Below are 27,137 nucleotides of genomic sequence, written 5' to 3' on the forward strand. Positions count from 1 at the left end.
CTTTCGTTGCTACTATCATTAGGATGTCTGATTTTGATCAGTTCCTCCTTTACCCATCTTTGCATAAAAAGCATTTCAACCACTTTTAGAAAAAACAGCCATACATTTTTGCAAATATTCCATGTTTAATCTAAGAACACCTCATAAAACCAGATTAGCATATGAGTTAACAGAATTGTGGAACCCAGAATTTTAAATACATTCCAAAAATTTTTCTTCCACCCCAGTTTTTGTGAAAAATCAAGAGACAAGGTTCTCTCTCTGCCCTGATCTTCTTCCTCAAGGCCCCGATGTGTACTTCAGCAGTCCCCACTCGGCCTCACATGGGTTCATTTGAACTGTATAATGCTAGATTAGGACAGAGCTTTGAGAGGTCCCAGCCCAACTCCCTCATTTTAGTAAGAAAATTAAGCCCCAAGAATATTAGGTGATTTGCCCAAAGTGACAGTTATGTTTTCTGGGAACCAGGAGAAGTTGAGTTTACATCTGTTAAATTAATCAAGCAAGGAGGAAATTAGACCGAGGTGGTTCTAATGCGTTAGCAGCCTCTATAAGCAAACCAAAACCTAAGCCTGTCAACGCCTCAAGGTTAAGAAATTGAGACCTAAGGACAACCAATCACACACAGCCAACTAGGCTTTCCCCAATAGGCAACCGCTTAAGCTACGGCCAATCGGTCGTTTCCTTGCTTTGCTTCTGCATCTTCTCTATAAAAGTCTTGCCCCAAGCTGCCATCGGTGGAGTGCTCCTAACTACTTCTGGCTGGGTGCTGCTCCATTGAAATTGATATTTGCTCAAATAAACTCTTAAAATGCTTAATATGCCTCAGTTTATCTTTTAACACGTTCTTCATGACAGGTTTGCACACAATAAAAAGCAACTCTCACGTTCAGTGACAGTTGGGGGAGAGTGACACAGAACAGCACACTCCAGCATCATGTACAAGTATAAGGGCAATCCTCTACATCAGTGGTTGGTTTCCAGAACGTGGGATTTCACAGGCCTGAAAAAATACATAAGTAAATTGTAATTCGGGGTGTTATCAACTTGTGTCTGTCAAGAAAAAACCTTTTTCTGTAGTTACCACTCACTATCACCATCATCCCATAAAAGGAAAGTATTTTAATGCCAAAAAAAAAAAAGAATATACATAATCCCAGAATAAAGGGCATTCTTATAATTTTAGGTTTATGAAAAACTCAATTATATCTCTTTATTTTTCTCATTTTATTGCAAACCAAGAATCAGAAGTGATCACTGGTTCTTAGTCTACTTTGAGTCACAAGTACTTTTGAGAATCTGATGAAAGCAACAGACCTTTCTCCGGAAAAATACACATACCTACATATATACAAAATTTCACAAATAAGCCCAGACATTTGGAGGCCCCAGGTCAAGATCACCTGCACTTAGCTGACAACTGAGGCTCTATGTGACCCACTAGCGACTTCCTCCTCTGGTCTTCACTAATGGCTCTGAGGTCCTCTACACGCTGTAGGAGACGCAGGACAAGATCTCACACTCAGGCCCTGAGGCTCTCAGGACGAGCCTTCTTCCAAGTGGCATGAATTTTCATGAGAGGAATAAGAAGGAGCTTCTTCTCCTTTTGCCTGGACTCTGCCCATCAGCCATACTGCCAAATCCAGAAAGGTCCCCCATCCCCCCCAAAAAAGCCCCAAGTCCAGTTCATCCAGGTCAAGGACCAAAAATTTCCACCTAGTGGTGTAAGGTCATGGGACTCTGGGAAACAGACTGGGAAAAGGGAGGGCCACTCTGAAACAAGGCCAAGGAATGCAGATTTAGGCCCATCTAAGTCTCACATCCAGATCATTCTCAAAGCACTATGGAGGCAGCAAAAGGTGGTCCAGGGTCAGCCCAGTGGGCAAGGGTGTAGGAATGGGGTGGGGGGGCACCTAAAAATCTTAGAAACAGTATCTAGTGACACCCAGGAAATGATGAATTGGCAAGTACCCACACACCGTGGTGTATGTGGGGGACAACATCATCACAGTCTTCTGTCAATTGATGAACAGTGGTAAGATGCTTCTTGACCTTCTGCGCAGGTAGACGCTTGGTACTGCTCAAAACGCCTTCGCAGTAGCATCTGTCTTAAAATGATCAAACCTACCTGCACCATCCATCCACCCCACTGGCAGTTCCCAAGGTCCCCAATACAGAAAGTATGAAATCATTCCACGATGTTCCTCTGGCAGAGGTCAGACAAGGAAGAAGAAAGATCTTTGTTGCAAGTCTCAAAGCCTGTGTATTAAAGAGAGAAGAATCATACTTGCAACCTACCATCCCTCTCCCCCACCACCCTGAAAGGCCTGAAAATACAGTCACGTGTCACTTAATGCATCGTTAAGTGATTTCGTCGTTGGCAAACATCATAGAGTACACTTACACAAACCTAGATGGTATAGCCTTCTACACACCTGGGCCGTATGGTACTAGTCTTATGGGACCACCATTCTATATGCGGTCCATCATTGACAGCAACATCGTCATATGGCCCATGACTGTATAGGGTACTTTATCTGTGTTTGCAGCTTCTTCAAGTCTAGAAAGATTCCTGGCTCTAATATCTGCAGAATTTAGGAAGAATCAGGTAGCTAAATGGATGTGATTCATAGAAAGAGGTCTCCCTATGTGGCTCGTTGACCCATTTTTTGCAGAAGAGTTGGGGGAAATCCTTAATGGTGGCTGGGGTCAGCGAGAGGTTCAGGAGAAGGCTTTGGGGATGTAGGGAATCTTTTAAATCACTAAAACCAGTTCTCACCTAGAGAATGCCAAAAGAGGTGATAATTTGACATATTTAAATGTAGATGTATGGTGCAGTCAAACATTTGGCTGTGGATTAAGTAGTCATTGGTTAGTGAAAACTGCCCCTCCAGCCCCACAAGGGGTCAAAGATACTGGTAATACTCTCTTTCTTAATCTGGGTGGTGGGCAGCTGGGTATTCGCATGATTATTATTCTTTAAACTGAGTATCTGCAATAAATATGCTCTTTTGTTTGTAGAGTTCATAACAATGAAAATATTTAATTAAAAAGTCTTCTCTATTCCCATTGCCTACTCCACCTGAAACAGCAGAAGGAGCCAATTACTAAAGCAGATTCGAAAGTGTCTTTTCTCATCTCTGCCTCTTTAGATCGCTCCCTCTGTGCTTCTCTCCTTTGTTTGGCTCCCTGTTTCGAGACCCTGCTGGAATGTGAGCAGCAAACTTTCAAGAAGAGAATTTGTGACCAGGACTCGGGCCAGTCTCAGCCTTCGTGTGTTCAAGGAGTGAGGCTGGGCCACAGGGACCGCTGCCCTCCCTGCCCGAAGGGAGAGACAGCTCAGGTCAGTAGAACAGAGGACTCCCTCCTGAGGGCCACCTAGAGTGGTCTGGGCTCCAGGTGAGAGACAACAAGCTGTCTGACAGGCAACCAACCACAGCCTCCAGTACCCAGGCCAGCACTGAAAGGGGGCCACAGGGCGCAGGCTCTGTTCTGTTGTCTGCAATGCTCCTCTCTCCTTTCTCATCCCCTCTGTCTCACATATAAATGTCAGCCATCAGTTCCGAAAGAGCTGCTCGAGCTTGAGGTGTAAGATCCAGAGTCAGGTGAAAAAAGGAGATTGGCTTTCCCCTTTGGAAAAGAAGAGCTAGGAGCCCCAACCCTTGGCTAAAATGAGCCCTGTCGCACACAGCTTCGTTCACTCCGTGTGAAAGTGGAATTGAGACAAGTGGCTGTGCTGACCTGGCTGGTTGGCAGTAACCAACCCAAACAAGAAATGAGTCTAAGGGCACACGTGACACCAAGTCCCAACTGCGGCTGTTTGGGGAGTGTCAATTAACATCACATTTGGAACATAATAAAGTGACCCCCCCCCCCATGCAATTCAAGGAAAGAATAATTGAGAACCTATCTTCTCTGAAGAGCAGAACGGTTGAAAGAAACCGGTTAATGGTAATTAACAATTTAGGGCTTGAATGAAACCAGGTGGAGAGAGAGCGTGAGTACATCCTGGTCCAGAACAAACGACGCAGTAACCCTTGTGTTCACTCCTGCCAGACAGCCAAGTGGCCGGCCACAGCGCCCCAGCCCCGCCCTTCCAGGCTGTCTTCTGCAGCTGGAAGAAAGCCCTTCTCTGGCAACTCAGAGAGGCCTATTTTTAGTCAGTTATTTAGAACATTATTTACCATTACGTCTATCACTGACGATATTCTGTCTTTTGATATAAAGTTGTATTTAATTATTTTTTTTCAATATGCAAGCCTTTCAAGACCTTGGAGAGAGAGTAACAGGGATTAAACGCCAGGATTAGCTAACTCGAAGATGTTGACTCCAACCCTGGGACGTCTGTCTCCATCTCACTCCTCCCCAAATTGTCTCAACTGAAAATTCTATTTTGAATTACTTTCGTCGGTAAGGTACTTGAGAAAAAACACAGTATTTCCTGTAATGATTCATCACTTCTTCCTAGAATGGAAGCACTGTGATTCCTAGAGTACTGACCGTCTGTTTTAAAAGTAAAGCAAAGCACTACGTGGCCCAACCCTCCCCTTCCACGTTTGACAACCTCAGAAGGTGACCGCACCCTGGTGGGGTTTAAAAAAAAAAGGCAGATAAGCCCCTGGACACCTCTGAAAGTGAGCCTCTAGCCTCAAACACGCCAGTGGCACTGCAGGGCAACAACCAAGGGAAGAGAAAGGAGCTCATTTTCATTTCAAGTTCACTCTGTGTCGAGAGCTATGCTCGGCAGTTCACGCGGAGCATTTCAGTTCATTTCACAACAACCCTGTGAGATATCCCATTACTCCCATTTCACAGATGAGTAAACTGAGGCTCAGGGAAGATAAATATTATGACCAAGGTCGCACAGCTGGTAAGTGGAAAAGTCAGGATTTAAGTCAAGATCCGTCTTATTCCAAAGCTTTGGTTCTTTGCAATAAACTCTACAGTTCCATAAAGTTCAAGAAAGTTAATGCACAGGGTGAATCTACCTATTATCCCCCTGGTGCTTCTGACGTGAACATGTCTTTTTAATGAGACATATGTTTTAAAAAATTTTTTTTTATCCAAAAACACCCACCGAGCACTCACTCAATGAATGACATCATCACATCACAGTGAAGAAAAGGCGTCACTTTTCTGGTCAATAATCACGTGATGTCAATTCTTAATGCTGGCTGAAAACATGGAGCAATTCCAAAAAAGTGAAGCAATCATAAGTTGAAAATTCCTAAAAAGTTTCCACAAATCTTTTGAAGAAACAAGATGAGCAAAGAAACCCAAAACACTGAGAAGGGAACTAAAAGCGCATCAAGTCTAAATGTTCCCCTTTACGGACAAGTGAGCTGAGGTCCAGAAAAACCCAGTGACTTGCCCCGGGTCACACAGCTCGACCATGGCGAGCTGAGCCCAGACTGAGCAGTTGGGAGTAAACGGCTCCTGCACTTCAGGATGGCTCCCCTTCTAGGAAACTTGCCCCCCACCTCCCAGTAAGAACCCCCAAGAGAGTCCCCAAGAAATAATCAACAGAGCCTACCGATCCTGAGTGAGTTCTAACAGATCCACAAGGCCCCTCCAAGCTGTGTCATCACAACATCCACTTCAGTTAAGCCCGTTAACCTCAGACTGAGCCCCAGTTGCTAAGGATGAATGGCCAAGCTTGTGGAATGTGATGGTTAATTTTATGTGTCAAAGTGGCTAGGCTATGGCACCCAGTTGTTGGTCTACTACCAGTCTAGATGTTGCTGTGAAGTTTTTTTTTTTTTTTTTGGTGAGAAAGATTAGCCCTGAGCTAACATCTGTTGCCAATCTTCCTCTTTTTGCTGAAGAAGATTGTCACTGAGCTAACATCGGTGCCCACCTTCCTCTATTTTACGTGGGATGCTACCACAGTGTGGCTTGACAAGCAGTGCTATGTCTGCGCCCAGGATCTGAACCTGTGAACCCCAGGCCACTAAGGCAGAGCACGTGAACTCAACCACTACACCACCAGGCTGGCCCTTTAAGATATTTATTTTCATTTTTGAGGAAGATTATCCCTGAGCTAACATCTGCTGCCAATCCTCCTCTTTTTGCTGAGGAAGACTATCCCTGAGCTAACATCTGCTGCCAATCCGCCTCTTTTTGCTGAGGAAGACTGACCCTGAGCTAACATCTGTGCCCATCTTCCTCTATTTAAATGTGGGACTCCTGGAACAGCATTGCTTGACAAGCAGTGCATAGGTCCGCACCTGGGATCCAAACCGGCAAACCCTGGGCCGCCGACGTGGAACATGCGAACCACCAGGCCAGCCCCTGAAGATAATTTTTATATGCGATTAACATTTAAACAGTAGATTGAGTAAAATAGATTACTCTCCATAATATGGGTGGACCTCACCCAGTCAGTGGAAGGCCTTAAGAACAAAGACTTAAGTTTCCCAAAGGAAAAAAAATCCTCCTCAAGAATGCCACAGAGAAATCCTGCCCGAACTTCTAGACTCCAACATCAACTCTTTTCGTTTTTGTTTTTTTTTTTTTACCTTTTTGGCACCCTTCACCTATTTCTCCCACCCCTCACCCTCTACCTCTGGCAACCACCAACCTGTTCTCTGTATCTACAAGCTTGGGTTTCTGGGGGAGCTTTTTTCGTTTTGTTTTTTTCTTTTAGATGCTATATATACAGTATTTGACTCTCTCTGACTTATTTCACTGAGCATAATGCCCTAGAGTTCTATCCATGTGTTTGTAAATGGCAATACTTCATCCTTTTTTGTGGCTGAGTAATATTCCACTGTCTGTGTGTGTAATATTGCATATTATATATGTACACCACATCTTCTTTATTCATTGGTCCATCAGTGGACACCTAGATTGTTTCCATATCTTGGCTATCGTAAATAATGCTGCAATGAACATGGGGGTGCACATATCTTTTTGAGTTAGTGCTTTCATTTTCTTTGGCTAAATGCCCAGAAGTGGAATGGCTGGATCATATGCTAGTTCTGTTTTTAATTTTTTGAGGAACCTCCATACTGTCTTCCAAAGTGGCTGTGCCAATTTACATTCCCACCAGCATTGCACAAGTGTTCCTTTTCTCCATTTCCTCGCCGACATTTGTTATTTCTTGTCTTTTTGATGACAGCCATTCTAACAGATGTGAGATGATACCTCATTGTGGTTTTGATTTGCATTTTCCTGGTGATTAGTGATGTTGAACACCTTTTCATGTACCTGTTGACTATCTTCATGCCTTCATGGAAAAATGTCTGTTCAGTTCTGCCCATTTTTTAATCAGATTGGTTTTTTGCTGTTGAGTTATATGAGTTCTTTTGGATTTTGAATATTAGCCCCCATCAGATATATGACTTGCAAAGATTTTCTCCCACTCAGTTGCTTTTCATTCTATTGAGTTTCCTTTGCTGAACAGAAACTGTTTAGTTTGACGTACCCCATATGTTTATTTTTGCTTTTATTGCTTTTGCTTTTGGTGTCAGATGCAAAAAATCATCACCAACACCTATGTCAAGGTGCTTACTACCTATGTTTTCTTCTAGGACTTTTATGGTTTTAGGTCTTACATTCAGCTCTTTAATCCACTTTGAGTCAATTTTTGTGTATGGTATGAGAGAGTGGTCGAGTTTCATTCTTTTGAATGTGGCTGTCCACTTTTCCTAACACCATTTATTGAAGAAATTGTCCTTTTCCCATTGTATATTCTTGGCTTCTTTGCCATAGATTAACTGACCATATATGCATGGGTTTATTTGTGGGCTTTCTATTCTGTTCCATTGGTCTATGTGTCTGTTTTTAAGCCAATATCACACTGTTTTAACTAATAAAGCTTTGTAATATAGTTTGAAATCAGGAGTGTGATGCCTCCAAGCTTTGTTCTTCTTTCTCAAGATTGCTTTAGCTATTCTGGGTCTTTTGTGGTTCTATACAAATTTTAGATTATTTGTTCTAGTTCTGTGAAAATGCCATTGGAATTTTGATAGGGATTGCACTGACTCTGTAGATTGCTTTGGATAGTATGGACATTTTAACAATATTGATTCTTCCAATCCATGAGCACAAAATATCTTTCCATTTACTTGTGTCTTCTTCAATTTCTTTCATTAATGTCTTATAGTTTTCAATATACAGGTCTTTCACTTCCTTGGTTAAATTTATTCTTAGGTATTTTCTTCTTTTTGATGTAATTGTAAATGGGATTGTTTTCTTAATTTTTCTTTCTATAGTTCATTATTAGTGTTTAGAAATGCAACAGATTTTTATGTGTTGATTTTCTATCCTGCAACTCTACTGAATCAGTTTATTAGTTCTAACAGTTTTCTGATGGAGGCACTAGGGTTTTCTATAAATAATATCATGTCATCTGCAAATAGTGACAGTTTTACTTCTTCCTTTCCAATTTGGATGACTTTTATTTCTTTTTCTTGCCTAATTGCTCTGGTGAGGACTTCCTATACTATGTTGAATAAAAGTAGTGAGAGTGGGCATCCTTATCTTGCTCCTGATCTTAGAAGAAAAGCTTTAAGCTTTTCACCATTGAATATATATAGAGAGGGAGAAAGAGAGAGAGAGATAAAGATATACACACATACATATACATAGAGAGAGACACATATACACATATGTATATATCTATGTATAAATATATATGTATATGGTTCTGTTTCTCTGGAGAACTCTGATAGAAGGAGAATGAATGTTATTCTAAGCTGCTGATGCAAAATAGAAAGCAACTAAATTAGTGAGTGTCTGTCCTGTGAAGGCACTGTAATAGCACCATGGCCAGGGTTACAAATGCCGCTCCTCAGAGCTAAAGTTGAAGGGCTGGCCCAGTGGCGTAGTGGTTGGGTTCACACATTCCACTTTGGTGGCCTGGGGTATGTGGGTTCAGATCCCTGGCACAGACCTACACACCACTCGTCAAGCCATACTGTGGCAGTATCCCTCATACGAAAAAATAGAGGAAGATTGGCACAGATGTTAGCTCGGGGCCAATCTTGCTCAACAACAACAACAAAAATCTAAAGTCAAATAAGCCTTCAAGGCTGATGACAGGGCTATGAGGTGGTAACATTGCTCTCCTTTTTGAACCCTGAACACTGCAGCCTGAAGAGGTTAAGTAACGTGGTCAAGTCACAGCATTGATGTGTAGAGCCAGGGTTCAAATCCACATTTGCAGGGCTCCAAAGTCCACAGTCTTTCCACTCATCACATCCCTGATTTATCTATAACATCATGAAAGTCAAAAGGGGAGGTTTCAGGAACAACAGAGTGGGCCACAATGTCAAATGCTTCAGAGGTTGGTTGAACTGGGGAGCAGCTCCCTCCGCTGCCCTGATTCAAGATATAACCACCAACCAAAGGCTTCCTGTGGTCAGTTCCAAAACAAAAGAACCTCTCACCCATTTGCAAAGGAGAGGGGCTACCTTTGGGAACTCTCCCGGGAGGACACAACTAGAAATTCCACCACTGAACCTACTGGTATCAGAGAGTCAGAAATGTTTGTTGTAGACTCAAGTAATGAACAAAATGTAAATGGAAGAATAGACAAAAAGGAAGTCCTAGTAAAAGTACAAAGAATAAGAAGTGTGTAAGACAGAGGAAAGGGGAGGAGAAGAGATAGAGAAATGTTAAATATTGTGTAATCTATGCCAGTGTGTTCCACACAAACCAGTTGGTATTCGTATGGCTTTATAAATGGTAAGTAGTACACAATAGGTGCTCCCAACATAATTTTCCATGAATAAAATGCCTTGTGTTCTCAAAATGTAGGGTACTCTGAATTAAACCCACTGGTTTACAAAATTCATTCAACCAGAGTCGTCACTCTCTCCAGGCCAGCCCAGCTACCGGTCACTGCCCAGCTGATTGGAGCCAGAGGTCTTCCCTCTGCCAGATTCAACAAGAGGGGAGCATGAAGAATGCAGTCTCTTATTTACAAGCTGTGAGGCCTGCAAAAACTTTGCAGAGTAGATCTATCCATTTGGTGATAACTGATCTCCAGGGGCTCCGAAAGGAAAGCTGTTTGAGTTAGCAAATGTAGGTGTTTGTCCTGATTTCCCACTCTCACAATGTTTTCATTTATTCCAGCAAATGCAGCCTGATGATTCACTGGAGACCAACGGTCATCTGCGCTATTCCCTGGAGGTATCTCAGACCTGGCGCTTGCGGACATATGCAATCTTTGAAAAACCATATTGGCCCAAGTCTCAGTAGCTTGTTAATTCCTAAACTGATTGATGAAGCAGTGCTCAGAGCAGTAAGGTACTAGCCTCTGCCAAAGGCCAAGCTTTTGCTCACAGTGTTTGGGTCTTCAGTTTCATTCAGTGACCCCTCAGCCTAGCTCAGAGCCAAGGCCGTTGAGCCAGGAGTCTGGAAACCTGAGTTCCATACTGATCAGCAGGATTTAACCTTTCGAGACTCAGTTTCCTCAGCTGGACCTCGGCAAGGTCCCTTCCAGCTCTAAAGTTATATGAATCCATGATTTAAGCGCATAAGTGCAACCAGGAGGTATGTATTTCCTTAATCAGACAACACTAACAGCAGGGTTTCCCACCAACACCCAAGCCACCAGCAGTGCAAATAGAAACTGCACATTCCCCCAGAAAACACTAGAGAATCGACTGAAACAAAGATATGAAAACTCAGAGTGATTCTGGAAAACAAGCATAATATACTCTTAGCATACATAACAACCAATTAGAAGAGTTATACTAACATCAAAAAGTGTGAAACACCTAGGAATAAACTTAACTGGAAATATGCACAAGATGTACATGAAGAAAAGTTTAAAACGCTAATGAAAGACACAGAAAAATACATAAACCAACGAAAAGACATACTTATCTTGGACAGGAAGACTTAACAAAATAAAGATATTAATTCTCCCTAAGTTAATTAGAAATTTTAATATTATCCCAATAAAAATACCAACAAAGTGTTTTTTGAAAACTGAACAAGCTGATTCTAAAATTTATATGGAAAAATAAATAAGCAAAATAGTGATTAAATTCTTAGTTCTTTAAAGATTAATAAGAAGGGACTAACCCTCTAAATATGTTGCAAAGTATAATAGCCCAAGTTATTTGGTATCAAAGTGTGAATGAACAGATTATTCATACAGAATAGAAAAATCCAGAAATAGACCCAAATATATATAAAAATTTATATTAAATATATATCCACATAAGAATTTATACAAGGAGACATATACATATGAGAATCTATACATTTTTTAAATTCCCATTTTGAATCGGTGGGAGGTAAATGGATTATTCAGGAAATGATGCTGGGACAATTAGGTTGTTTTTTGGAAAAACATAAGGTTGAAAATACTCTACATGTTACAACAACCAAAAACAAAAATTCCAGATAGAAACAAAATGTAAACCTCAAAAGCAAAACCATAAAAGTACTAGAAGAAAACATGGGGTTTTAAAAATTAGTCTTAACAATGGAGAAGGCTTTCGTAAATATTATACAAAACTTCAAAGCCATAAAAGATTGATAAATTGAATTACCTTAAAAAAAGAAAAGATCATCATGATTTTTTAAAAGTATAAACAAAGTCAAATGAAAAGCCAGGAATAAATATCTTTAAAATATATTTCAGACAAAGGGTTAATTTCCTTCATATGCAAAAAACTCAAATCAACCAGACCCATAACCCCATAGAAAAAACAGGTAAATAATATGAACAGAATTGGGCAGAGTTCACATAAAAGGAACTACACATGGCTCTTAACCATGGGAAAAGATGTTCAACCTCATTCACCACAGGATAAATGCAAAACAAAACTCAGAGATACAAAATTGACAAAGATCAGAATATTTGGTAATAACTGATTTGACTAACGGAAAACAGCTACCCTTGTACATCGCCTATGGCAGTGCAAAGTGGAACAACCTCTGTGAGAACAATTTGGCAATATCTATCAAAATTAAAACTAGAGCTGCCCCTTGACTCAGTGATGCCACTTCTAGAAACTCATCTCATAGGCAGATATATTTGCATATGAGTGAAATGACACAGATACGGGATAATAATTGCAGCATTGCTTAAATGGCAAAAGATTGGAAACAAATGTCTTCAATGGGACACTGAAGAAAAGATGAACTACCCAGATATGCTAAGTGAACAAAGCAAAATGCAAAGCAATGTGTATAGTATGCTACCACGTGTTTAAAAAAAAATCTGAACATACATACTTGTATATACTTGTACATGCATCGATAGTCAATGCATATAATCAATACAAGAAATAAGTTACATCTGGGAGAGAACTGAGTGGCTGGGCAACAGGAGTGAGAAGAGCAACTGTTTTTCACTGTATTCCAATTTGTAACTCTTGAATTTTGTACTATTCAAGACATTTTAATCAATGAAAAAGCAAAAAAAATGCAGATTCTTCAGCCTTACACAGGACTCACAGAATCACATTCTCTGGGGAAGGAGCCAGGGGCTCTGCATTTTTAACAAGCACCGTGTGCGATTCTCATGCACAAAGTTTGAGGAGCCCTGACAGACAGCATCATTAGTAATGCACACTTATCAAAATAATAATACCAACAGTGATGTAAGCAGTAATGAACACTTATTTAGTAAGATAAAGCTGAAGACACCACTGCCAAAATCTTGCACAAGTTTTCCTGAAAAAATTCTTTGGCACAACGAAGCATAGAAAGATTTTACACTACAACCAAGTATTCCTTGTTCGCTCTGGTGTTTAGTTTTAACCACTATTAATAACTTCACCAGCTTTTTATACTTTGCAAAATGCTTTACCCTAATCTTTGGAGCTAGACAAGAGCATAACAAGCTGTCCATGAAAAGGAGAAGTGACTTGCTCAAAGACAGTGCAGCACCTGCAAACTTAGTACTTTCCGGCCAACAACTATGCCCTACCTTACGTGCTCCAAAGAAACCTGTAAGTAGAAGAGACACACGTTTGCTAGGTTGCTTCCGTCTGGGCACAGCTGTGTTGCAAATCACAATTGTGTATTTCTGAGATGCTAGCAGAGAGAAAGGGCGTAGCCTCAACTCTCAGTTCCAGCTCCCCATCTGCGTTCTTCGATTTCTTCCCCTTTAAATTAAGATGACAAGACAATATGGTGGAGTGATTAAAGAGCACGTGCTCTGGAGCCAGACTGCCAGGGCTCACTCAACTCTGCTACTGTGTAATCTTGAGCAAGTTACTTAACTTCTCTGTAGACACATCTGTAAATGCAGATAGCACCACCTCATTCACTTGGGATGAGGATTAGATGAATCGATGTCTGTGCAGCACTCTGTATGGAAACTAGCACATAGTAAATGCTAAATAAATATTGGCTATTATTATTATTTCAGACCAGTCTTGGAGCGTTAAAGGAATAGAATTCTCAAAAATAAGAGTAAAACCCAGGGAAGGGGTAGAAAGACAGGGAGGAAAACTCTATGGTGGCTAACCAGAAGACACAGAAGGCAAGCAACAATGAAAAGTTGGTTGTTTCCGAGAAATAAAAAACCAACTACAAGATATTGAAGCAATGGGCCAAGCAAAGCAAAGCTGTTTTTTCCTTGTTCTGCGAACTGCTCAGCTGCCAGACATTTCCATTTTCCGGTCTGGGTCCGTATCGCTGCATAAGTTTTGTATCAGGGGCCCCAGACCAAGCAGGTTTGGCCTCAGCGGGTGGCAGCACCTCTTACCAAGCCCCTCTGTTCCTGAATGTGACCAGGACCCTCACCCTCTGTGGCCTGAGGCAACAGGAGGACTCGGCCTCCACAGATCAAAACCTGCGGTCAAAGGGGACCCGGAAGTGAGCTGAGAGACTCCGATCCCACCAGCCCCCCTGGTCGTGGAAGCATCTCAGGAGGCCCCTCAGACTCGGGGGACCCAGACCGGACAGCAGAGCCACCATCGCCTCACTGCACATAATCTGCATACGGGCTGTGGGCAGCAAGTGCAGGTGGAAGGGACCTTCGAGACCACGCCACTTGGTCTCTCTGTTTTATGGCTGCTATGGAGACCGAGCTCCAGGGAGAAGAAACAACGTGCCCAAAAGCTAGGGATATCTAGGTGATTATCCCACCACAGGGAACCCCTGATGTCTGAAATATAAGCCCTCCTACTAATTAAACATGATCTCATCTTTAATTGCTATATTTTAGCCATTTTTTAAATGTTCATTCTGTTTTTAAAAAAAAAAGCCACCAAGCAAAATAACTCTCTCTCTAAATAGTGACATCAGCTGTGGAACAATCACTTCCCTGTGACAACCACTGAGCAAGAACAGTGAAGTCGCCGCTGTCCCGTGAGTGCCCAGTGCAGATTTGGGAAAGCCAGAGAGCACTTGGTGGGAGCGTGGTGACAGGCTCTGACGTAGAGGTTGACGTGCACCCGCACCATCCTAACTTTCCTTTAGAAGCTGTTTGGACTTATCGACCATAATTTATTTATCCAAAGTTTCTAAGAACTTATTAGGCGTTCAGCCTAATATCTTAGAGTGGACCCGACTGAAGACACCATGTGATTCCTCTCCTCTGCAGGCCCCGCAGACAGCTATCACCTTGTCCCTGCCCCCTGCCCCCTGCAGAGACCAGAGCAGCGGGGTCTGCTCAGAATCCAGCTCCAGCTACAGGGTCAGCCACACAGAATCCATCCCGAGGCCTCCACTGGCCAGAGCTGCAGGCACCAAACTTTTACACATGGACCCCGTTTTGAAAGATCTGGTCTAGCAAATTTATCATTTGTTTCTCATTTAAAATAATCAAACTCATATCTCACTACCTGTCAGAGAGATAACTAGCGTTGCCAAACTGACTTGCTATTTTAACCCAGAAACAAAACTCATTCTAAGCAGCTAGAGCTGCCTTATCCTGAATAAATGTTTGATCCCTGCTCCACCTTCCCACCCTCCACACACACACACCTATTGTTTCCCTTTCAGTCCAGGGGATCCGAAGACCCCGTGGACAATACCAGCACATAGAGAGAACTTAACACACCGAAGCCACCACACTGCCCGAAATTGAAAGCAGCCTGGAGTCTGGCATAGCCACCAAAGACTTGCTGTATTGCCCTCCCGGCAGCTAATTTATCTATGATCTGAAATGACATCAAATTTCCAAGGACTGGGGAAAACATTTCCCATGAGCAAGTTAATTTATTTGCAGGGGGAAATGAATGGCTCCCTTTGCTTTCCTGACCCTCCCATAGGCACCAGGAAACAACACGAAGTGACCCTGAAGAGAGACCCCAGACAGAGCCTTCAGTTATGTAAGATGGCCTAAAATCAGCCATGGGTGACAGAGGACATAAATTCCGCAGCCCACAGTAATGGGTCTGCGGGCTCTTTAAGCTGAGGTGCACCATCTATTTAAACGCACTCCTTAGTGAGGAATGACTTTTTTTTTGTATGTCATACTTTGGGGGAGGGGTGCTGAGATTGTGTATTTGAAACAAATTATCCAACTTCTCCTTTCTACAATCACAGGTGAGAAAGTCGCTGTTGAAAAGGCCCAGATTAGCGGAGTTCATTGTGTTAGCACAGGCTACAAGCAGCTCTCTCCCCCTCCTTCTGCCCCTTGTTAATTTATTTCGTGAAAGCTAAAATTCATTCCCCTTTGTGTTCTAACAAAAGAACAGGGGCTTTAGCAACCTAACGGCGTCTTAGGATTGGAAAGACCTCAACATTTGAGACCATGCCCAGAAAAAAGATCATTTGGAAGCCCCAATAAGAAAAATTCATTTTCCAATCAAAGCATATTAACTCTAACAACTCCCAACCCGCCAGAAAGTGCTAAAGTAACGAGAATCGTAAGAGGGAAGGAAATCAAGAGTAAGTGGGGATCATCATTTCCTTCTGCTGTCACACCAACCCTGTTCTATAAAACCATCAGCCAAACTCAGAGTGGTACCTCTCAAGCATCCTCCCTCCATCTCAGCCACCCCTGGGCTAGGAGGGATGCCTCATTTCATTCTCCCCAGCCTTGGTCAAGAAGCACAGGTGAGCCAAGGAACATGAGACTCTCACAGACCATAAACTGCCAATACTCCACAGGGAGTAAGATATTCAAAACGCTCATCTGGTAGGAGCTCTGGCCACCCTCCTTCAAAGTCAAGTTAACACTTAACGCTAATTATAGCCAGGCACTTCCCCAGGCACTTCACATGGATTATCTCATTTAATCCCGAGTTACATGTTATTGACCTTATTTTACAGACGAGGAAAATGAGAGTTGGCTAACTGCCCAAGGTCACAGAGCCCATGCATGCAGAGCAGGGACTCGAAGGTGAGTGGTCTGACCCCAGACCCAGCTCTCTTAACCACTGATCTAGCCCGCCATATGATGTCAGGGCCCATGTGGGCTTGGGTGAATTCCCCAGACGCCCACCCCCCAGCCCTGAGTCTGACTTCCAACACCACCTCACCACAAAGGAAGGTTTCCCTCCTCTTAAAAGTTTCAGACTGGACCGATAGAATGGCTGTAAACAGTACATGAAAATAAGGCAAAAATCCCCCATGCTTAGGGAGCCAAAATGAAATGCCACCATTCTGTGTTGCGTGCGAAACAGCCTCCTGATTTCCTGAAATCCACCCACCAATGACGAAAAAGCAGAGATTGTTCAGATCACTTTATATCTTCTGGTGAGCATAAGGACTCCAGCCTCAGACAAGCTTTGAGACATCGTGGCACTTTGCAAAAGGGAGGACCAGAAAAGAAACCATTCTGTTTCTGGGTCACAGAGCATGTTTCATTCAGAGAGAGAGAGAAACTCTGGACTTTTTAAACGTTTATAAAGATTGATCCTAAACAGAATGCTTATAATCTCAGATAATGTCATATAATACTGGGTCCTTTTCACTCATAAAAATTGTCCCCAATGCAAACTGACAATGATAACGAACTCCATGTACCAACTTCAAACAAGCCAAGGTATAAAACAGCCCCAAAAGGAAAATTCATTGAAAGGAAGGCCATAAAGCAATTTGCAAACATCGCATGCACTTGTTTTATATGAATATCTATAGCCACATACAGTATCAAAATGAAACTGAAAGGGAAGGAACTCGCTGTACAGAAACAACACAATACCCTTTTTATTTTTAAAACTCTGGTGAAATAGTTTCCATAGGACATCCCATTAAAAAAAAAATTAATGTAAACCAACCTGCCTGTGGGTTAGTCACACTACAGAGACTTCATCATGGTGTGTACAGACGCCTAGAGTATTTACAAATGTTACCTGTTAGGTAGTAAAGCTTTGTTGCAAATTTCCAGCACATATTCCACAGTAAAATAAAGGGAGAATATTGGTGTTCTTGTATAAAAATTCTTAACAAATGGATAAAGGCAATTTTCCTGAGAGAAGATTTGTTCTTGAAATATTTTTCTTTTAACAATTGGAAATATAGAAATGGGATGTAGTTGTAAAAGAAGCATAAGAATGTCTAAGTTAACATTTTTCTTTTAAATTATTTAAGTACCATTAAGTTAAAATGTTTACATTCATTATAAAAAATGTTGTTAAATCTTATGCAAATGATTTAACACTGATTGCTGCAACGCAAATTGCACTTTTTAAAAAAATTATTGTATACATGGAAGAAAAATATCTTGTTTGCTACCCTGTTTACAAATTCCGACTGACTTCAGATCAGTCACACAATATGAACTTTGAGAAACATCAGTCACAGTGTACATTACAGCTATAACGCAGTCTTGCAAACCGAGTAATATTTTTGACAAGAGACCTCATGAACCGACTCAGCCTCCAGAAGTGTGTACCAAATGGCCTCAAATGGTCTTCTCCGTGAACGCATGTGAAATTTGGGTGTGGAAAAGGTATGAAGAAATTCTGGAATAACCAAAATCGATCAGAAGAAGCACGTGATTCGGGGCAATACACATAAAACCTTTTTTAAAAATCTCTCAATATTCTTTAGCCGGCAAGTCCCGGTTTCTGGCAGCGGCACAGCGGACACCACATCCTCTGGCAGACCCAGAGGCAGGCTGGCTGGAAGTGGCCGTGGCCAGGGAGCAGGCGACGTGCGTGGGCTGCACCAGCCCTTCCCAGAAGCTCCATCTTCTCTCTGGCTCTTCAGAGACAGCGGCTGGGTGGTAAGGCCGAGCGAGCCTCTTGGGAAACGCATCTCTTTCAAAATAAAGGCACGGAAATCACGCGTCAGAGGAATGTTCTGTCAGCATACTCGCCCCGGTCTGGACTGCTGGACAAAATCACCGCAGGTCGTGCGCCCTCCCGCTCCCCAGAGCCGGCTCAGGCCAGGGCGAGGGCGCACCAGGAATCCTGTCTCACCGAAGACGATGTGACTTCAGCCGGCGAGGCCAGGCTGACGCCAATGTACAGCCCGTCTTGACCTGAGTACTTGAGCTCGCTGTTCTCGGGATTGGTGCTCTCTCCCGGGCCAGACAGCACCGAGGCGCCCGCCTGGCGGAGGAGGGACAGACAGAAAGGGAAAGAGAATGGGAGAGACAGTTATCGATGACATTTGTCAGGTGGCCCACTTGGGCTAGGTAGACACAGGGGCTGGGCAGGGCAGCCTGGGAGAGCATGCCATTGACCTAAACCTGGCAATTTCAGCTCTTAGAAACATTCTCCTGTTAACCTGAGGACTCATGGCAGGAGCCATCCGGCATGATGGTAGGAAAGGGGAACTGGAGGAAGCCTATTTGTAAAAAGTACCCAACTCTCAGATCTCTGACAGTGAAACAAACCATACCACGCAGGTAAATAGGCCTTAATCATGCCCACACAATCTAATCATTTCAAAAGAGAAAATGCAGAACGCTGCGCGCGCACGCACACGCACGCGCACACACACACACACACACACACACAGAGCAGACCCACAAAGCTTAGCAGTTACGTCAAAATCTAAAAAGGAAAGCTACACAGTTCAACAAGGCCTGATAAATGAAATTTTTGAGCACTGACATCATGGAAAATTAACCCATGCATACACAGGTTTTAATATCTACCTCATTTACCTTAATTCTTTCCAAGAAGAACAGGCCCTGTTTGAAGCAGACCACATTATAAAGAAAATGCTAGCATCCTATATCTGTCATGATCTCAGCAATTATTTCTTGAAGCAAAAGGTCACCTCTCTCATTTCATTCATTCCTTCCATCCAAATGAAAAAGACCATATAGAAAACATGATATAATTTAGTAGAATCAAACCAAAATAACTAAAATCGTGTTTAGACTATGGTTTGAGAAAACAGTTGTATCTGACTTTTTAAAAAATCTAGCCATAATCACATACTTTTTAATGATGCCTTTTTCCTTCCAAAAGCTCAGAAGCCCATTATTTCTTCCAAGCTTTCAGGGTTCCATCCCATAAATTACTGGATACTTGTTTTTTGACACAGGTAGAACATTTTGTACTTTTCAAAGCATTCTTTTTTTACATACACAATCCCATTAAATCCCCAAAATATCCATTAGTCTGGCCGAGGTACATCCACTTCAGAGAAACAGGCTAAACTGAATGGAAGGTGTGCCGAGCCTCTGCGGCTCCTCTTGGGGGCCTGGAACTAAATGCCATGCTACTCTTTCCTGGAAAAAATCTGGTTTTCTCTCTAATCCTCACCCTAACCGCAGGAGGCTGGGCGGTGGGGCTTCAGGAGGTCTGACCTGTGACTTCCTGTCTGCCCATCCCAACTTCCTCCCAACCGGACAGACCAACCCAGCCACTCCATAGGTAACCAAGCCTTCTGTCTCCTAGCAAAATGAGGGGCTGTGAAAATCCAGCAACGACAGGACCCCCAACACACACTCAAACTTCTTTTTAAATAACACAAACTTAAAGACTTAAACCGAGGGTTTTAGGTGCATAAAAGAGCAAATTTCACAAAGTCCTTGAGCTGTCTAAATTTTTTGTTTCTTAAAGATTGGCACCTGAGCTAACAACTGTTGCCAATTTTTTTTCTTTTTTTTCTGCTTTGTCTCCCCAAAGCACCCTGGTACATAGCTGTATATTTTAGTTGTGGGTCCTTCTAGTTGTGGCATGTGGGAGGCTACCTCAACATGCCCTGATGAGCGGTGCCATGTCCACGCCCAGGATCCGAACCAGCAAAACCCTGGGCCACCAAAGCAGAGCGCATGAACTTAACCACTAGGCCACGGGGCTGGCCCCTGAGTTGTCTAATATTTTAAATAGCTTCCTCTCAAAATTTTGAAATAGCTGAAGAATCCTGTCAAGCAAACTAAAGCTACTGATTTGGCTACACGTATAAATATGGTGATTAACTTTAGCCCTTAATTCCATAATTTCTACTACCCCTGAGGAAATAAACAAAAGGGTCATATTCAATTACAAAAGGAGCCATCATACAATTAGTAGGATGTGAGCTTCCTTATAAATGATTCCGGTCACACCCAACTTTGACTTGATCCACCTATTCCCTGGAAAGCGCATCTGCCATCTGCGTTTATCTGACGAAATCTGACTTCCCCACAGCAAGCGCTGTTTCATGGAATGAAGAGGGGCCTGCATTGGCCCAGGAAGCAGCCCACCTCGGACAGCCAGCAGTGCTGACATAACAGAGGGTCTGTCGTCACCACCACAAGTCAGCGACGAGAAACATTAGCAAGGTACCTATGAGAGCCAGGCATGGGGACGAGGAGCCCCAATGAGACAGTCGCTCGCTGGACGAGCTCCCAGGCTGCGAGGGGAGCCAGGATACATACACACTTGAAAATAAGACCGCTCAACTCCCCATCCTGCAGGATGAATGAGTGGCTGGGACAGGGAGGTGGAGCGAGAGGTCAAACAAGGAATCACAGAGGGGAAGGCTTGTGCGCAATGGCCATAGGCAGCCTGTACAGTGGGGACAGCTTTGGCTTTCAAACCCTGTCCTGGTGCAGCCACCTCCCCGAGCCTCCTCCTCAGTGACTGGCCCTGGTATTCCCTACCTCAAGTGTGGCCGCGACAATTAAATGACAATGTTTCGTTGTGACAATTAAATGACATAATGTTTGTAAAAGCATCCACATGAGGCCTTGCCATGTTAAACATTCCACGAAGGGAAGCTATTATCATTGGTGAGGAAAGGGTGTTCAAAACCAGAGGCACGCAGGGTGTGGGGAGGCCTGTTCGTAAAGCCAGCAAACGAGTCAAAGAGACAACACGGGCGAGGTAAACTGGAAGGCGTGACCTGAAACTTTCTGTGCCTCAGTTTCCTCACCTTTAAAATGGCAATAAGAAGAGGACCTATGTCGTAAGGTTGTCGCAAGAATTAAATTAGCTGATACCTGTAAAGCCCTTACAACAGCGTCTGACAGTAGTGAAGACTACAGAAGTGTACACTACTGTTAGTATTTTATTTTACTCTTAAGGTTAAGGAGCATGGACCTAATTTAATCCCCCCAATTCCATCCATGGGCCCAAGTGAGCGACTGCCATCACCCGGTGGAGCAGCAGTGGGAACTCATCCAGAGCTAAGGGACACCACCTCAACAAGGACTCCGTTCTAATTGTTACCAACAGCTCTTTGCGAAGAGAAAGCAAGGTGTGTCCACAGCCCTTCGAAAGGACACTGGTCCTTTCTCAAATAAGCCACATTAAAGAAATCTTAATACCTTGAATATTATTCTTACTCCTGAACAATAACCCCCAAAACCACCAGTTGAAAAACATATTTTCTTTTTCAGACAAAATTGTTAAGTTCTATGGCAGGCCAGGAGTCCTGCTGTCAAAGGGTGGGCAAATCCCAAATTATGAGTGATAAGCTCCTGAAAAAACAGTTCATTTGAAATATAAAGCAAGATCTGAATCTGTAAGAAAAAAACAGAACAACTACTTGTGCCCAAGGCTTGAGAACTTACTATTTTTAAAGGACAACACACTATTTAATCATGAAATACTGCGATGTAGAGCTTTTTTATATGTCAATAGTACCTCAATAAAAAGTTAATTAAAACTTTTATGCAACGATACATAATGATGAGATGTGATGACACCATGATGACCACGGTACCCTCATCCACGGCTGGTGGGGCTATTTTCTGGCACACGCCTTAGAAGGTAGTTCACAGAGCCATCAAGAATATTATATCCTACTTAGCTCTGTAATTTCACCTCTGGAAATGTCTTATAAGGAAAGAAATCAAAGGAAGGGAAAGGATCCACAGGGGAAGACATCATTGCAGGGTTCCTTATAATAGTGCAAACCATGGAAATAATCTAATGTCTAATGATACGGGGATGTTTGGAAAAGCAAGGGACATCCGCTCAGTGAGCTATTACGCAATTATTAAAAATAAGATCATGTAGCAAAATGGAAAAAAGCCCTATAATGCACTGTCAAGGGAAAACAGGACATAAATTCTAATAATCTCACGATTACAACTTACCCATGCACATGCAAAAGTATTTCAAGGGAACTTAGGAGCGGGTGGGGACAGGGGACCATCGGAGAGGGCCCAACCTATTAGCCATCTATACTTTTCTTTGACTATTTTCATTGAATGGCATAGTACAGTCTAACTTTGGGGAAGAGTAGAAGACATACATTAGCACTAGAAACATGAAACACAAGCACTCAATTGAGGGATGAGCCACCTGGTCGGAGTCATAAAGGAGCATGAAAAAACAGGAGGAATCAGAGTAACATAGGGAAGGGAGAATCAGAAGGGGCCCCCTGCACCCCTGAAGTCACCTCCATGCCACCTGGAGCAGGCTGGAGCCTGGCCAGCCATGCACAGGTGAAACATAGCTGTACAGAAGTTAAAACACCAAACACACTACATGGGTTCATTGGTGTAACCTGAGCTCTCGAAATCGGTATTCTAACTACAGAAGTCTGGGATCGGCACAACAACCTGTCTTGTCACGTCATTGCTCATCTTAAGGCTTTTCCTTCATTGGTGATATTCAAGAGCTACTTACTGAGAATCAGTCCAATTTGGGGAGAAAATCAGAGAAAATATGTGGACATAGTACACACACACACACAAATACAAGTATAAATTTCAATTGGTTAATATGTTTTCCCACATCTAGTTAAATCCTTCCAATGACTTTAGTTCAGATCACAGACACCTCAGAATAGCAAAACAGGCACTTCACTAAGCTAAACCAACCCAGACCAACAAACATCCCGGAATGAAAGTAAAAGACAGCACTCTGGAGTGCCCGCAGCGGGCGGCTGAGGCAGGCGGAGGTTCATGCTCTTTCCCTGATCAAAGTGCAATAAGAGGGTGGAGCAGAAATCTGTTCTGTGTTTCCATTCACAGCTTATCTGCCCTCCACCCTCCCACAGACAACTGAAAATGGAGGCACTTCCTGTTGAAAGAATGTGTTATCAGCACCAGACCCAGCCTGGGCTTAGCACTAATGCAGGCCCCGGGTAGGTGGGAGAGCGGCTGGGCTGGAAATCTCCCTCCTAAAGGAATTAATGACTTCAGGGACAACTCGGGCTGCTGCAGACCAGGACATGGAAAATATCCACTAACATGTGAAGTCAGCACAGTTCATCTTTAGATCACCCGAAGATTTTTCCTGTGAGAAGGAGCCTTTGCTCATTTTCAGACATATATCTGAAACGTCAAGGATTTCTGATTTGATAAAACCTCATAGCCAATGCCCAGCAGTGTCTGGCTCACAGTAGGCTCACCAACAATGTCAGTTCTCATTTCTTTCCTTTACTTCGAATATCCCATAATAGGCAGGCCCAGAGACAGCTTCCAAAGGGGATGCCCACTTGGGCGGCTCTGGAAAGAACATATCCGAGCAAAGGAAACCCTTAAAGGATGCGGTCCTTCCAGAAGAATAACATAGGTTCTCTGGCTTGTGAATTATAAACATGAATTTCATTTTTGAGGAAGAAAATCCAAAAGGAGTGGACACGGGTGTGCTCAGTCCTCCGTGCTGTAATCTCTCAATGCAGCCTCGATCCAAAGAAACGAAACCCTGCGGCCGGGGCAGACAGGGGTGAATGTGTGATCATTCCCAGAGCGGACTTTGACGAGGATCACACTGCCTCCCTTAGCGACAGCTCAGACTGGCGGCCCCTGCGGCCTCCCATCTGCCCTTCCTACACATCCAAGTCAGTCTCTGGTTGCAGCTTTTACTCGGGTGAGGGGAAGCCAGCCGTCCCTCGCTGCCAAAGCTCTCTTCTCTGCTTGTGTAACCTCTAGGTTAGACTCTTGCAGGGCCTTATAGCTGTGCCTTCCTCAGAAGAAAAACTAAAAACTGTGCAAGTGCCAACTAAGGAGAAACACTTTCAGATAAATTTTAACGTTCACTCTAAAAGCTATCGTCATTTCAGTCTGAATGGAGGTAACAAGACCAGACAGAAAAGCGACTCAATAGTACACACAGGTCTGTCTCCACCGGGACACATGAAAATCATCAATCACAACAAAACTCTCCCAATCTCCCACGACAGCTCAGTAAAGCAGGAGAATGCGAGCACCTTCTCTTACAAGAAGGGAGGGTGCTGGTCACCCAAGCTGATGACCTAACTCAGTTTTTAGCAGAATAATATTATAATAATTAGAAAAGTAATTTCTTATATTTTGTAACTTTGCAAACAAATTCCTTCCTGAGGAGCTCCCTGGCTGCCCCTCTGAAGCCCCCTGCCCCTCTGAGCCTGAGAAGGCCAGGTTATACCCACACCTGGAGATGCTGCCCTTTTCCAGGAGGAAGAACCATGCTACACACACAGTCTCCTCTGGGCAAAGGAGCAAATTGTTTTATGCATCTGCACACACTCCAACAGCAAGCATGCTGTGGTGAAGAAAGGCCTGGCTCAAAGTTTATAAGTACCGTGGGATTATCAGTAAAATGCTGATGTACAAATACAAATTGCAGGGGTGTAGGGTTTGTCCCACAACTCTAAGTGATAAGTATACTAAAGGAAAAGTTTATCTTCAAAATGAATCAAAATGGATGACTCTATTCCAGTCTTCAAATTAAGTGGTAAAGGCTCATGAGGCAAGATTTAAAACCTGGTGAATTATCATCATAACTTTTAAAGATTTTATTTTTTCTTGTTCTCCCCAAAGGCCCCTGGGTACATAGTTGTACATATTTTTAGTTGTGGGTCCTTCTAGTTGTGGCACGTGGGACACTGCCTCAGCATGGCTTGGTGAGCGGTGCTATGTCCGCGCCCAGGATCCAAACCTGCGAAACCCTGGGCTGCCGAAGCAGAGTGCACACGAACGTAACCACTTGGCCACGGGGCCAGCCGCTCATCTTAACTGTTAAAAACTGGCTTTTTAGGAGATTGGACGAGCATCTTAAAACTGGCCATCTCAATGAGAGAAAGCATACTGTGGTCCAAGAACCAAGCAGTATTTATAAGAAAGTATTATGAAAGTACTAAGTATCGTAAAGAATGAAAAATTGTTGCTGTTGGAGAAATAAACATTTTAAATATGGTTACTTCATTAATACAACAGCTCTACATCTCTAAATTCCCCCCATTAGGAAAGTAAGGATTTATTTCTAATGTCTTGGGATGAAAAAAATGCCATACAAATAGAGTACATCATTATTAACTTTCAAGATTATATTTAAGTAGCGCTATTCTTCTTGAGCCTCAAAGAGGTCTACAGGCATCTCCCACTTAGGCTACACAATACTCCTAAGGATCAGATGGTAGGAATTACTTCTCCCCTTTAGCAGAAGGAGACAAACAGAGGCTGTACAAAACCTTAGCAGCATGATACAGTCACACGTGGAGCGGGAGCTAGCGCCTGCCTGCCTGAATCTGTTTCCTTCCAGCCGCTAATCCATGAACCCCCAGAATAAACGTCAGACTATATTCAGGCTTCAGCACAAATCAAGCAACTAACTTTAACAAGAGCTTTATAATAAATATTTTAATAAGATAAAACGATGATTCTGGAGCATGTACCCCAGCTCTGGTGAAACCAAGCCACGCTATCAACTACCAAATCAGACAGCACACGGAATAAATCAGCATTTAAATGTTATCAGCTACTGACCTGGAACTGTTTACTCACAAGACTCCAACAGGACACTGAAATCAATACCTGTTGTTTATTTGTTCAAATCCTCCTTCAAACCTGAGGTCACGAAAATAATGCCTTTGTGCTCAGGCTCACAAACTCTGAGTACTGGGCTGGATATGACAGGTTGCTGAATTATGAATGATCACGTAAGCCAACACCTGTCTCTGGAGATGCTTCTTAAAATTATTAAAATTTCAGAGAAAATGAACAGGTAGGTCTAAGCGTGAACAGAGCTAACAGATTGGATTTTAATTCACATCCACTAGATCTTCATATTGCTAGTAACTCTTTTGGCAGACACCCATGAAATGCATAATAAATTACTTTTGTTCCAGTAAAGGAATTCATTTTCTTCGAAGATTCATTTAGCAATAACATTTCAGAGCATTCTAAGCCAGATTTCTTAAATTTGGTCATGTTTTCCCGTAACATTATTTCATGTTTTGTGACAATTTTGTATATTCTTACAGAGGCAGGGAAAAAACTGCAAAGAATTTGTAATCTGCAAAGAAAAGTTGCATTCTGAGATGAAGCCTTCTAACCTGAGGCCAAAGGAAAAGGCGAATGACATACTGCCTGCACTTATTCTTGACCCAGAATTCTGGCTTTCAGATTGTGATAATGAGTCACTTATTAAACAAACCACAATCCTGTGATAAATTGGGTGGACATACATATTATAAACTATTTAAAGAGCAATACAGTTGTACTGTTTCCTAATATACATACAAAGTCATTGCATGTTAATGTAATACAATGTATTTCTAACTACTCCTTCTTACCATCCACCCCATGATACATGCACGAGCTTGTGCGCACACACACACACACACACACACACACACACACCCACGAAAAGAAGAGGGACGTCTAGAAAAGGCCTTGAGATCAAAATGAAAGCACGCAAACTCCACACGCTTAAACATTCTCTGCCAGGGTGACGTGTGACTTTCACAGCGAAGGCCAATGTGGTCAGACAGGAACGTGAGTTATTAGAAGGGGCTGTGAAAGAGGAAAGAAAGGGAGCCTGGCACATAGGGAGCGTGAAGATAAAATGCCAACAAAATATTGATGTTCATGGCTTGCAGCAAGTGGCAAGTGGGATATTAATAACTGTGATGATTGGCCAACTCCCCGGGAGGGGTAGGAGACATCG

General features: G+C 42.8%; 1 protein-coding gene across 4 annotated transcripts in view; it reads right to left on the reverse strand.

The window, feature by feature from the left end:
• Positions 1-11,141: 11,141 nt before the first annotated feature.
• The window catches only part of GATA6 (GATA binding protein 6), a 35,770-nt gene continuing 19,774 nt past the window's right edge, over positions 11,142-27,137 (reverse strand). For 3 of the 4 annotated variants that reach the window (XM_023647505.2, XM_070275577.1, XM_023647508.2), the window contains exons 7-8: positions 18,291-18,422; positions 11,142-18,128 (exon numbers count right to left, since the gene is read on the reverse strand). In XM_023647505.2, coding sequence (XP_023503273.1) covers positions 18,075-18,128; positions 18,291-18,422 — 186 coding nt within the window. In that variant the 3' untranslated portion in view covers positions 11,142-18,074. Of the gene's footprint in view, positions 18,423-27,137 lie in introns of all 4 variants that reach the window. The other variant, XM_023647509.2, reaches the window with a different exon arrangement.

Source organism: Equus caballus, chromosome 8, assembly GCF_041296265.1.
Source record: "Equus caballus isolate H_3958 breed thoroughbred chromosome 8, TB-T2T, whole genome shotgun sequence".
Classification (NCBI taxonomy): domain Eukaryota; kingdom Metazoa; phylum Chordata; class Mammalia; order Perissodactyla; family Equidae; genus Equus; species Equus caballus.